Raw genomic sequence first — 12691 nt, 5'->3', positions numbered from 1 at the left:
AGTTGAACATCTTATGTGTTGGTGACTGACGTGATTTTTGCTCACTTGCAGATCACAAAGGTTATACAAAACAAGCTTGTTTCTTCTCAAAACATTTAGTCTTGAAGTGTTTACGTTTCATAAATCCATATTTACAGTTTTGGTGTAAATATTATTGGGTTGTTTGTTTCCAGACCTTCTCCAGCCCCTAGGCCTGTGGCAGGAGAGGAGTCACGTGATAGTGAGGAGGAGTCAGAATACATGATCCCCTCCTCTCGCCCCATCCTGCCTCCCATCACGGCCCCACCTGTAGGGGAGACCCCACCGGTCCCCAGGCATCCACAGCCTCTGTCAGCACTCCAAACACAGACCCAAGCCTCCACACTCAGCTCAAGGTATTCAAAACACATCCAGCACCACGCCTGGATGAAATGACTTTGGTAATTGCAGTACTGTGTCTGTGACCATTTCATTATTATTATTATTATCATTATTATTGTTGTTTGTTGTTGTAGACTCGCACTGGCTGAACTTGAGGATGGACCCCAAATGTATGAAGCCATGTACAACATCCAGTCCAGGTCACAACAAGCCAGAGATTCAGGTATTTCTGCTACAATGTTAAATCTCTATGCTACCTTTCTGTCTACCAGCCTGCAACCATTTATTTTTGTTATCTCTGCTTTAAAATTAACCGCCTGTGAAAGAACCTTCAGTCTAATGAGTCAATCTGAATTTTAATTTATTATTATTATTATTATATTAATTAGTTTTACTCTAAAACAAGATCCCCACAGTCTGGAAAAAAAATACACCTACACCGTACACATCTAGTTGTGACTCATCTGAACTGTTTTAGTGGATATAATTATCTGAATAAAACCAGGAATGTGCTGAATCTGTATTCACTTCTGTATGTAGTTCTGTGTCTATCAGCTACTGTAGTGCTAATACGTTGTTTTCCATCCTTTCCAGACTATTCAGAGTTGCCCCCTCTGGCGATGACCAATGGTCCCAGAGATCATGCGGCCGAGGACAGGGAAGAGGAAGAAAATGGCTACGACTTCCCGAAACCCCGGCTGCCAATGCCCCCCGCCCGACGGACCCTTTCAGAACTGGGAGGGTCGTCTTCCTCATCTTCATCTTCCTCATCATGCTCATCCTCCACAGCTGCGCTCAGCCGCCTTTCTATAGATTCAGATGCTGGAGCTGCAGCATGTAAGTATTCTTGCCCCTGTTGAGCAGAGCTTGTTTCTAATGTAATTGCTCAGTGACTGTGATAAATACAGTTTGAACATTTTCTTGCTTTTATGGGTAAAGCATTGTGATTGTAAACGGACTGTAAAAATACCCCCAAAATGTAATTAACAACAAGCCATATTATGAATGAGCTGTTTTTTACTATAGTGAATGACTTACTTCATGTGAATGACCCTTTGAATCCTGGGTTTTTATTAAGAGACCCGACATTTAAACGTTGAACTTAGTTACATCACTGGTGACATATACGGTAACTGTTTGGCAAGCAAGGAAAACAGTGTGTCCGTTCCTTAAAATCACTTGGATGTAAAAATGTATAACAGCAGCCTCTTTGTTCGGGTCCTTCCTGGCCAGAAAGCAATTAAAAGTGCAGATCAATATCTTGGAGTAGCACAAAAGTTTTGTGACCCAGAGAGCAGCTTGCAAAGTCGACTTAAAGCTTTCTGCTACTACAGTACTTGGTATGAAGCCAGACATAATACAGATTTTCCAAAGCTCTTGGAAGTTGATGTAAGACTAGAATTTGGGTAGATTAACATGAATTGATTGCCGTGCATCGTTTGCTCCAATATGTGCAATCACACTGTGCAAAGAAGGGTAAAGACCAATAATTACACAGAGCCGTTAAGTTACATCAGCAACCTTTTAAAACTAGAAAAACAATAAGTGATGCCTGTCTGTATATTGACCACTTAAATGTCAGAGTCTGCAAGGTTGTGTGGAGGTTTGACTGCAATTAATACAGCATTAGTGGCCTTAGCAGACCTGGCACCTTCTGTAGGAGGTAGGAAGGTGCCGGAGAAACGGACCATGAAGAGCTGGAGCGGAGCCTCCTTTTAGAGGATTTTGGTGGAGACACTGACGAGCTTGATGCAGCAGTGATGACACGATATTTCCTGGCCGATGGTGCTAATATGAAGGCCTTTTGGTAATTTTTAGTTGTTACTTCATGAGACGGCCTCTTACTTCTCAGAGTAATCTCCTTGTCTCTGCACTAAGCTGACATTTACTACCTATGATGACTGTTCGGTGTCTGAGTGGTCCTAAAGACCTAAACTTTGTATCTGAAGACCAATTAAGGGGCTCTCAGACGAGCTGACAGGCTCCCAGATCCTAATTAGACTCTTCATAAAAGCTTTATTAAAGGTTGCTGCAGTGGAAAAGGACAACCAGTTCACCCTATATACAGTATGATTAAAAACATATAGCTTACCTCAGACAAATCTGCTACAAGTGGCTAATTATAATGATCAGGATCTCTTTTTTTTTTCTGAATTATTTCCAGTTTCGTAACCTATAGTGACCTTTTAGTGTATTTAAAAGTAATTTAAGTTGTTTAAGATGTGACAAAAAACGTGTGATCCAGACCTTTTGGCTTTAAAGGCGTATACACACTCACACTCCGTTTGTTCAGCCTTCTCAGAGCCGGTAGAAGCACCAGAGAGACCTCCAAAGCCCCTGCCCAGACGAATCAACTCAGAGCGTCGACCCAGCCCCGTCCCGCCCGTCCCTGCTCCACCTTGTAGTGGGGCAACAGGAGGAGAAGCCAACCCTCAAATCAGTAGCGAGATCGAGCACCTCATGAGTCAGGGATACTCTTACCAGGACATCCAGAAAGCACTGATGATTGCACAGAACAATATCGAAATGGCCAAGAATATCCTACGTGAGTTTGTCTCTATTCCCTCCACCGCGCATGTTCTTACATAGCACACTCCTTGTGTCTCTCTCGTGTTTGCTCTCTCGCCCTAGCTTGGCCCAGCCTGGTTGGGTTTAGGTTGGCCCGGGCCAGCCCAAAGCCCAAAAGCTCATTGCCTGCAGCACTACCTCCGGTGCTGGTCGACGCCCTACGCCCCTGTGGATTTTTAACTGGCTGTTACTCCAGCGAGCTCACGACATCTCTGGGACTCCGCGCCCTGCACTCCATGGGCTTTCAGCAGTGTCTGGCCTTCTTTAAACTGCTACAGCAGGCCTCTTCGTTATAAAGGACATCTCCGCAGGACTGACTCGGCGCATGCGGAACAGTGACGGGACGCTACGTGACGGCAAGACTTTTTGTAGGAATCCTGGGAAGACCGATTCTTCTCTTTCATGTCGAAGCCTCTTGCTGAAAATGTAACCAACACCTCACAAATAAAACTAAAAATGTATGTCTATATGAAAATTTAATATATGAGTAAATATATATTAAATGTGTGTAATATATACAGTACGTGCATATACAGTGTGTAAAAATGACTTCAGCTTTGAGGATTGCTGTTGGTACAAGCGATATGGGTAGACGGGGACCAGATTAAAGGGGGGGGTTTGGCCCCTTTCTGGTGGACTGAGGGGTGTGAGAGTGTGGAGAAACACATGCTAGGAAGAGGAGGAGTCGGGGTATCTTCCTCCATTAGGATGTGTTGGTCGGCAGCAGCTTAGAAGACGTGCAGCAGAGCTTTTTCATGATGAATTCAGTCTTTTATGGCCTTTGATTAACAATGTTGCTTTGGTACTTTTTTTCAGAAAAACATGCTTGTTTTGTCGTGTTGTATTTTTCAAAGTAGCATGACGATGGTTTCAGGTCTGATCTGTTTGTCTGGCAGTGTTTCTGTGTCTTTTGTGTGTGTATGTTTTTGTGTGTTTATGTATGTATGTGAGCGTGCGTGTGTGCGTGTGTCTGCCAGACTCTACTCCTCATGACCTGCTCTTAAACGAACCCCTATTCCTGTACAACATGAATGTGGAATTACAGACAGTATACTCAGACTCGTGCTCTGGAAACGTACTACTGCTCTAACTCATATGGCAGGGCCTAGTGTAGCTGTAGAGCCTGGCAGTGAGATTATTAGAGGACGTGCTAATGTTGACGACCCTGCAGTACCAGACAGGCAAGTGTTGTGCGATCCGTGGTGGCTGAAACGTTTTCGTTCTGTCTTCGTCTAACTTCATTGGCTGGCTGGTTCGGATTTCTGTCTCCAGCTCAGTCCAGTGTTATGAAACAAAAAAATGTCATTGATTTACTTTGGTAATATATTATTGTAATATGATCATAAATATTGTTATTATAATTAATTCAGAAGTGCTTCACTGCTGCTACTATTGTTAGTGCTAAACAATTACGCCTTAAATGTACATTTGTGAATATTGTGTTTAACCGTCATCCTGTTTCTTTAAAGTGACAGTATCACCTGTTTCTCCAGTCCGTGATGTAGCATACTTGAAAGTACAAGCGGCTTGTGAGCCTGCAGCTCTCTCAAGCTGCCGACTCTTCAGTGTTTTAAACCTTTTTTTTTTTTAAATATATTCTCTGATTCTCTACAGGTAGACTCTGTCTGTCTACAGCAACAGTAATAAAGCAAACAAAATGCTTTCGGTATGGAAACCAGCCATTTTGTATTGGAGTCAGGCTTCTCTTTCACATCAATTCCCTTCTTGCGGCAGTTCAACCCGCTAAAAGGGAGTGATTGCTGATCCTTTTTTTTTTAAGTAGGCTCATGGGTTTGCTGGCCCACCCCCAAGTCTACATTAGAATCAGTATTTGGGCCAACTGTAAGAACTAACTCAGGAATAATGTTTAACTAAACGAGTGGCGTTCACCCTGGCTGTCAAAACCCAGAGGAGACTCATTGGCACAGACAGCTCACCTGCTGTCTGTTTATCCAGGTGACATGTAGCCAAAACTATCCGCTTAATGAAGTCACACAAGTAGCCTATTACCTTTTTTTCTTTTCTTCATATTTTAACTTGCACATTTTTTGTATTATTTCCGATGTTGGCAGGACTAGAGACAGCAGCTTCATTTCCAGGTACTATGAATGAATAAGATAAATAAAAGTTTTGAGGTACATTGACATGAACTTCTCCCAGCATATGAAGAAGAATGTTTTTTTTTTTTTTTTTTTGGGAGGGTTAATCATGTCAATAGCCCTGGCTTATTCTGGGTAATTCTGTCTGTTGACTGGAAGCTATCTCCACGCTGTCTGGCCATCCTCTAGTTCTTTTTTTTTTTTTCTGTTCCTAGTTGCCTTGAGAAACTTCTTGAATGATGTGTAATGGACGGGGAGGTCCCCAATCCTCAATACTGTACCAATGTTTTGTTGATGTTTTGAGGACAGCATGTCATTTTATTATTTACCTTTTTTTTTATTATTTTAGTTTTTGCACAGTATACCAATTTGTGCTTTGATACTGTCACTCTAAAGAAAAGCTAATTGTATAAAGTTAGTGATACGAAAAGAAAAAAAATGGCTGTTTTATTTTCATTTTGCATTCCTGTACTTGTATTTTGTTCCAAAGGTTTTGTTTACTTGTGTGAATAATTCTGTGAGCAGTGCCATATGTTAAAAGATCCTCACCATGTTTAGAATAAGGCCTTGTTTTTGAAGAGCGTTTGTAGGTATTGAGCTGTACCTGTTGATCTCTGAAGGCAAGATTGTGCAGTATTTGCTTGTATTAATCTGTCTTCTCTTCCTTGTCGGCCGCATCAGGCCTCCTCTATGAGCACAAGTGCTGATCTGTTAAAGGTCTCGAGATAAACCAGGTCCTAGATCAGTGCTCAGCCTCAGAGATGCTGGATGCAGACCAGGCCCCCCTGTTACCCTCAGTCCCCGTGTTGGGGTACTTCAACTTTCTGCCAGAAGAGGGAGCTGTTGTTCCATGTAGCCGTGTCGCTTCTCGTCAGTAAAAGGCATTCATTAACTTTTTGATGGTTTTTAAAGCTCATATCACTTTGGAAGTATGCACAGTGCTGTTAATAAAAATGATAAGCAAAAGCCATCACGTGTCTCTCTTCTCTACACACGCATTCAAAGATCTTTAACTTGTAGATGCAGACAATGAGCTCAACTGAGACATTTATAGACCTATTAATGAGCGCAAGATGTCTATCACAGTATCTATTTCCCGTACGTATCTTAAAATCAGAATACACAATCCATTTGTGATAACTCAATCATCTGCTAGACTTACTGAACAGTGAATTGATCCATTAGTCTTGACAGATGTAAAATAACACAGTTATCAGATACTATATAACACTGAAGTACTGTAAATGTACTGTATTTAAAAAAACTTTAATGCATTCATAGTGTTACATTGACAGGAATCATTACGCCGACTGTTAAAGTAGTGTTTGGATTGCAGGAATTTAAAAGTAGCATTATAACATTGTTGTATAGACTCTTCACTGCAGACATTTTGACTTGTCATTGCAGGAAAATACATTGACTGCCTTCCCTCTAGGTGAGCTACTCCATGCTTACTCACTGATAGAGCTTACTGAGACACTAAATGGAATGGAGCCATCGTTATAATCTTATCATTTGCAGCAGTGCTTTTCCTTTTTTGGTGTGAAAAGGGTTTATTGAAGTCGAGCAGGAGAGATGTAGGAACTGAACAGGATGATAAAGGACTCTGGAAGCAGCGCTAAAGTACAGATGTGATGAAACTCTCTGGGTTTTGAGGATGATGAACAGAGTGAGTTTGACAGTAGGGACGTTAAGAACTTGCCAAGTGGTCAGAGCTGCAGGCAGGTTCAATACTTCATATTTCTTATATGTTCAAAAGTTCACTAATGCATTTGGTAACTGCATTAAAAAGGAAAATCTGATTTGACTGCCCAGTAAGTGATTAAATCTGCATCATATCTGAGCCATTTATAAAACTCTTATGTAACCTAATAAAGCCTTCTGTGTACCGACAGACTGCTGAAGATGTAATGGGAAATTTAGGTCTGCAGGAGAAAGAATGGCTGCTGTGGTTGTCTGCAGAATACAGAAACTGAATAACTAAACCCTTTATTTACAGGTGCGTCATTTCCCAGAAAGAACAACGTAACTTGTACTAATTATAGAAAAAATATACTTTTTTTTTTAAAAAGAACTGCTTCATTTAAACTTCAGTAAATATTCACACGTCACTTGTTTAATATCAGAAACTTAATTCTCCATGTTTTGAATTGTATGCTTGCTTGAAGACAAATTCCACACTAACTTTAATTTAAGTTTACCATTTGAACAGAGTTTCTATTTGTCCTAGAATCAGAACCAAATTACATACAGTGGCTGTTTTTGGGGAAAACCTACTAGGAAGTTATAAAGAAATCTTCTATAAAACACAGACCTGTAAACCAACAGAACAGAAATCTGATTAAAATAACACTGGCAGGAATAAAACGTAACTTAAGACACATTCAGTCCTAATTTTCATTTAACAGTCAATCTTTATTTGGTATAATTTTCAAAAACTACAAACAATGAATTTGTTGGTAAATTGGTTTGAATGTAATCATTGAATGACACTCATTTTACATTTTATAACACCAAGGCATTAAAAGGCATTTAATAGATTTCAAACACCCAAAACCATTTAACAGTGGTAGTTCTTCCAAACAGCAGAAAACAACAGACTAACAGAGGGTAGGAAGGGATCATACCTGCACACAACTGAGCGTATTGATTGTCTATAAATGTCATTTGCATATGTGGAGTCACAGTCATTCTCCCCTCCTCAGTAGTCATATACTGTAGTTACCAAGTCACTAGTCGTCATGTCTGATGGGGATTCTGTGTCTCTTTGGGATCCAACAGATTATTTCAAGTTTCAGTCACACATGAATTATTTCATTCATTAAACAGAAACATGCATTTTCCTTTTTTTAAAGAGGGCAACTTCATGCCGTGAACCATATTTATGGACCAATAATCTGTTTTACCCTCATCCTTCCTCTTAAAGAAATAAAAAAATAGCAACAGAATTGCATTTCTTTTACATAAAGTCACATTAAACAAAACAACTGTTTCACATTAGAGAAACAAAACTGCATGAAGAGTAACCACAAAGAAATCAGTGCACTGAACATTAAATATAAACAACTAACATATAAAACGTTGCTGATATTTCTATAGACTTGGATTGAATTTCTAAGGCATGTGTAACATTTTAACTAGACTGTTGGCAATGCTTAAACCCAAACACACACACACACACACACATATATATCAAAGTAAAGAAAACTACAAATAATGTTAACCTTTTTAGGTCAAATATCGAACAGACTTTTCACCCGTCTCGCAAACATATCTTCTTTAAAACACACAAACTGGGGAGTGTAAAAACTACTGTAAGCTTTAGTGAAGAGAAGAACTACAAAAGTGAATGATATGTGATTAAATGACCCCTAAGTTTATTTTCAGAGCTAAAAAGGCAACATTTTTGGTGAGGCTGTAACTGGCTGTAAAGGGAAGCATCGTTGCATGCCCAAAAAATTCAGTGTACAGACTTCAGCTAAAGAGGAAACATAGACAAAAAAATGTTTTAAAAAATCACAAGACATCTAACTAAACTCCATAAAGACCAAAACAAAATAAAATCCTATCTGCTCAATTATTTTTGGCATTTTATTTTTTTTTTCAATGGTGTTATTTTAAATAAAGAAATATATACATAGATTATAATATGTACACTTGATAAAGAGCTATTTCAGGCTGCTCTTCAGTGATTGCTTTGCCTGAGGTGATGCTTATGTGGATATAAAAACAGTCCCTGGTCAGTGTTGTGCTCTAATTAATGTTCTATGGACAATCAGCAGTATACAAGGCTCGTGGTTATGAGAACTACAGGCAAAGGATAGTCCTTGATTTGAAGGGGGAAGATATGTTAGTAGAGTTACGTCACAAAGCGCTCTAATCATTTCTCTTTCAAAGCTCGGGGTAAATTCCAACGGTAAGCAAAAGCTGCAGCTTGGTATAATTTGAGTCTCGGCTGTCCGTCATGTTATTGACTGACAGACAGCCGAGATTTCACCGTGACGTAACTCTGGGATAAGGAGCTGCGGTGGAAGCTTGAAGGCATTGGCCGGTCTGAGCCTGAGAGGGAAGAACAGGAGCAGCTTGTTGGTGCGTCTGCAGTCACCGCCTCACTTTCGCACGTCCAGCTACTCACCGCCGTTTACTGCAGAGGGCAAACGCAGACATTAAAACACGAGAAAAGACAAGGGGCGAGGGAGAGAGAGGTGGAGGATGTGGTAATGTTAACGGTGTAATTAGATGGGCAGAAAAACAACATCATCTTTCAGCTGAACAGTAGATAGCTACCTGGTCACTGGGAGGTTGCTTTTCTCCGTTGACCCCGAGGAGCACGGCTTCCTCTGTGTTGTCGCTCTTCATCTCCACCACAATGTTATCTTTGTTGGACTTCTCTTTGGTACTGCAGGATCAAAAAAACTCCTCAAAGTCAGATATATACAAACTGTAATAGATTTTCTATCCAACCACAATGGTGATTCATTGTTTTAATTTACTTTATGGTATTTTAGGGGAAGTGGAAAGAAGCTGTAAACACAATAGTGACAAACATGTATTATCACCTTTTTAAGCTGATATGGTGAACTTGTTAGCGGTATATTTGGAGTCATGTTTGTGTCCATCTGACAAACCAAGTCCAATATTCAGCCTGTTTAGCTGTTTTTGGTCAACATCTGAGGGAAATATCTGGTTCTTCAGCTGCTAAATGCTCCACTGTGTTCACCAGCTAATTCCTAACTTTTTGCTGAGCTGGTAGTTTACAGTGGGTTTTAAACAATGGGCTAAAATATTTACTTTAGAGCTGAGGGGAACAACAGAGTTGGTGATAATTATCTGTTGGGTTCATCACTACAATGCTGCCTGTAATTATGTGAAATGTTATTTTAAAATTACACAACTATCTGGCTCTTTTTAGCAGTTCTATCTCTGTATTTGGATTTCAATGTGTAGCTGATTTGACGCCAGTGCACAGAACAAAAACGTTTGCTGTGTCTGCCATCAGGGTCAAACATCTCAGATGTGGATCTGGAGAAATCTAAAATGTAGCATGCATGGTGGTAAACAGCCTATGAATAACACTGACCACCGTAGCTCTACACTACAAGGAGAATAATATGAAATTAAAGGGCGAGTATGTAGGATTCAGTGGCAGGTTGCAGCCATTTGTGTAGGAGAAACTATCTATCACTTTATACTATAATATCTGGAGCCAGTGTCTGTTCTGGGCTCCTGTAGAAACATAGTAGACTCCACAGAAGATGGATGATGGCTCATTCAAAGGTAACAAAAACAAGGATTCTTGTGATTATACACTAATTAAAACATACCTATGAATATTATTTTCCATATCTGCCATCTGTTTGTTGACAGAAAGCAAGAAAGAAACAAAAAAAATTGTTATTCTGATTTAATTAGCTGTACTGACTTTATAAACTAGCATCTCCAGATCTGCTTTCCAGATCAAAGAACGTATTTATATGACATATTTAGTGAATTTCCCTTACTCCACTTCCTGTTTTGTCTTTCTGCACACTGTTCTTATTTCATGTCTATTTCTATCACTAAAAGCTAGTTAGCCTTTTAGTTACAACGACAAAGAATATTTTTAAATTCATAAATAAATCTATAAATATTTGATGTCCAATACAACTGACGCTGGGTCTAAGAGGGGTTAATCACGTTTCCCCTCCAACATCAAACGGCCCTCGTTGCACTTACAGGTCTTGCTTGCCGGATCGGCCACAGATCTTGCCCTTTTTGTAGAGGAAGTAGAGCACACTCCCCAAGATGGCCAGCAGCAGGATGCAGATAATGATGACTGCAATGATAACACCACTGCCCTCTGGTGGTGAAGAAGAAGCAGAAGAACAACCGCAGGGTTACTCACTGTAACTGGATTATGAATGAGCTGACGGGTATGAAATCAAGAGAGTCTGATACAGGATCGGCATCAGGCAGCATTCCACAGTGTGCAGGTACAATAGGCAGCGCTTTACAGTGTGTCTACAGAGAGTGCGGCACTAGCATCATTCAGGTGACCTTAAACCCCGGCAACCTAAAGAAAGGAAGGTGCAAAATCATTCAGGAGTGTAGGAGGAGAGGTGCGCTCATTCAACAGCATGACAGGAAGAGATGAAGATGAACAACTCAATGACGGTTTGATGTTTTGTTCATCAGGAGAGAGAAGGAGAGCAGGGGTTGGGGTCTGATGAATGCTGGGAAGTGAGAGAAGGAGGTGCTGTGGAGGAGAAGTGCAAGGAAGCTTTTTGCCTTTGAGCTAGAGAGGTGAGGGAGAGTCTTCAGCAGCAGAACATACATACCTTTTTTGATTTTCTTTGGTGGTAAAGCTGTTTCGGCTTTGACTGAGAAAAACCACATGAGTACAATAATCAGTGGGTGGCTGGATGTATTAAATAACTCAGCAGGCCTCTCTCTCTCACACACACACACACACACACACACACACACACACACACACACACACACACACACACACACACACACACACACACACACACACACCAGCAGTTTAGACCATCAGCAGAGGCCCGAATGCAACAAATGTTTAATTTGAGAGGATCTTATCTGTGAAGCTAAACATTGTAGCTCTGACAGGCCGACTGTGGTCAGCACCACAACAGTCATCTCCAGGAGCAGCTCTGCTTAATCTCATTTAACCAGCACTTTGCCAGAAACAACAACCAAGAACAGTTTTCCTCTAAGGTGCTGGAAATTTTCCTGGCAGGGGAGGCAGAAAGAGAGAGAAACACAAGGCACCACCCATAATGGGAGTCAGGAGACTCGCTCTGAGTGCATTTAAAGCATCAGCTGCTTTCTAGAGTCACACTGATGCATGTTTGTGGTTGTGTACCGAGAATGAATCTGGACGCTGTAATGCTAAAAGGGACGCAAAATTCATTCCTCATAATGCTGCTGCTGTATGCAGATGGAAATGTGCAATGTCAATCATTTAACAGATTATTTTTCTAGGATAGAAACCTCCTCTAATGTTGCAATGTTTTCGTTTTCCAATAATATGTAGACCACATATAAGCAAATAAAGTTTAATTACATAATAACTAAATCAGAAAATAAGATCCGTGCCAACAAATTAGTCAGTAAGACACCTTGCAGCTATAACAGACCTCAGTAATATCATCCATTTAAAACTATAAATACCTTTGGTATGAACCACAGTTTGTAATCAGCACGATCACAAACCCACACTTCTCTAATTACCTTTCAGCCATGCCAGTGTGGTAATTGCCACAGCCTTCAAGTGCTTTCTAGTTTTCCTTTCTCATTCTCATACTTTCTGTCTGACTCACAGAAAAACAGCACAGGCAGCCTGTGAGTGAAAGAAAGTCCACCACCTAACACTGAACATGCAGACGTACCACTCTCAGTTAAGTCCTTTTCATGGGATTCATGGGAACTTTTTGCAGTTGACTTGACTTGGGTGGCATTCGGTAGGCAGTGCACAGTGACTGTGGTCTTACCTGTGGAAGAGGAAATGCTAATAGTAGGGGTAGTAGTAGTAGTGATGGTGGACGTGCTGGAGGTGGTGGTGGGGGTAGTGGTGGGGGCTGGTGTGGTGGTGGTGGTGGTCGTGATTATAGCTGAAAACATTTAGAGGCACAGAAGGGAGGACACTTCACGTTAACACA

The 12691-nt window shown here is 40.7% G+C and overlaps 2 protein-coding genes across 4 annotated transcripts in view; one reads left to right on the top strand and one right to left on the bottom strand.

Annotated features, from left to right (window-relative positions):
• Positions 1 to 5997, top strand: part of cbl (Cbl proto-oncogene, E3 ubiquitin protein ligase) — a 37048-nt gene extending 31051 nt beyond the window's left edge. Inside the window, exons 13-16 of the mRNA XM_051397872.1 lie at positions 174 to 374; positions 495 to 583; positions 955 to 1197; positions 2654 to 5997. Coding sequence (XP_051253832.1) covers positions 174 to 374; positions 495 to 583; positions 955 to 1197; positions 2654 to 2949 — 829 coding nt within the window. The 3' untranslated portion in view covers positions 2950 to 5997. The remainder of the gene's footprint in view (positions 1 to 173; positions 375 to 494; positions 584 to 954; positions 1198 to 2653) is intronic.
• A 1424-nt stretch (positions 5998 to 7421) lies between these two features.
• The window catches only part of mcamb (melanoma cell adhesion molecule b), a 37140-nt gene continuing 31870 nt past the window's right edge, over positions 7422 to 12691 (bottom strand). The window contains exons 13-17 of one of the 3 annotated variants that reach the window (XM_051397873.1): positions 12524 to 12643; positions 11345 to 11386; positions 10743 to 10866; positions 9315 to 9426; positions 7422 to 9171 (exon numbers count right to left, since the gene is read on the bottom strand). In XM_051397873.1, the coding sequence (XP_051253833.1) occupies positions 9169 to 9171; positions 9315 to 9426; positions 10743 to 10866; positions 11345 to 11386; positions 12524 to 12643 (401 nt within the window). In that variant the 3' untranslated portion in view covers positions 7422 to 9168. The remainder of the gene's footprint in view (positions 9172 to 9314; positions 9427 to 10742; positions 10867 to 11344; positions 11387 to 12523; positions 12644 to 12691) is intronic. The other 2 variants (XM_051397874.1, XM_051397876.1) reach the window with 2 other exon arrangements.

This window comes from Dicentrarchus labrax, unplaced genomic scaffold (assembly GCF_905237075.1).
Source record: "Dicentrarchus labrax unplaced genomic scaffold, dlabrax2021, whole genome shotgun sequence".
Lineage (NCBI taxonomy): Eukaryota > Metazoa > Chordata > Actinopteri > Moronidae > Dicentrarchus > Dicentrarchus labrax.
The sequence above is the reverse complement of the archived record's forward strand: the minus strand, read 5'-3'. Positions and strand labels throughout refer to the sequence as shown.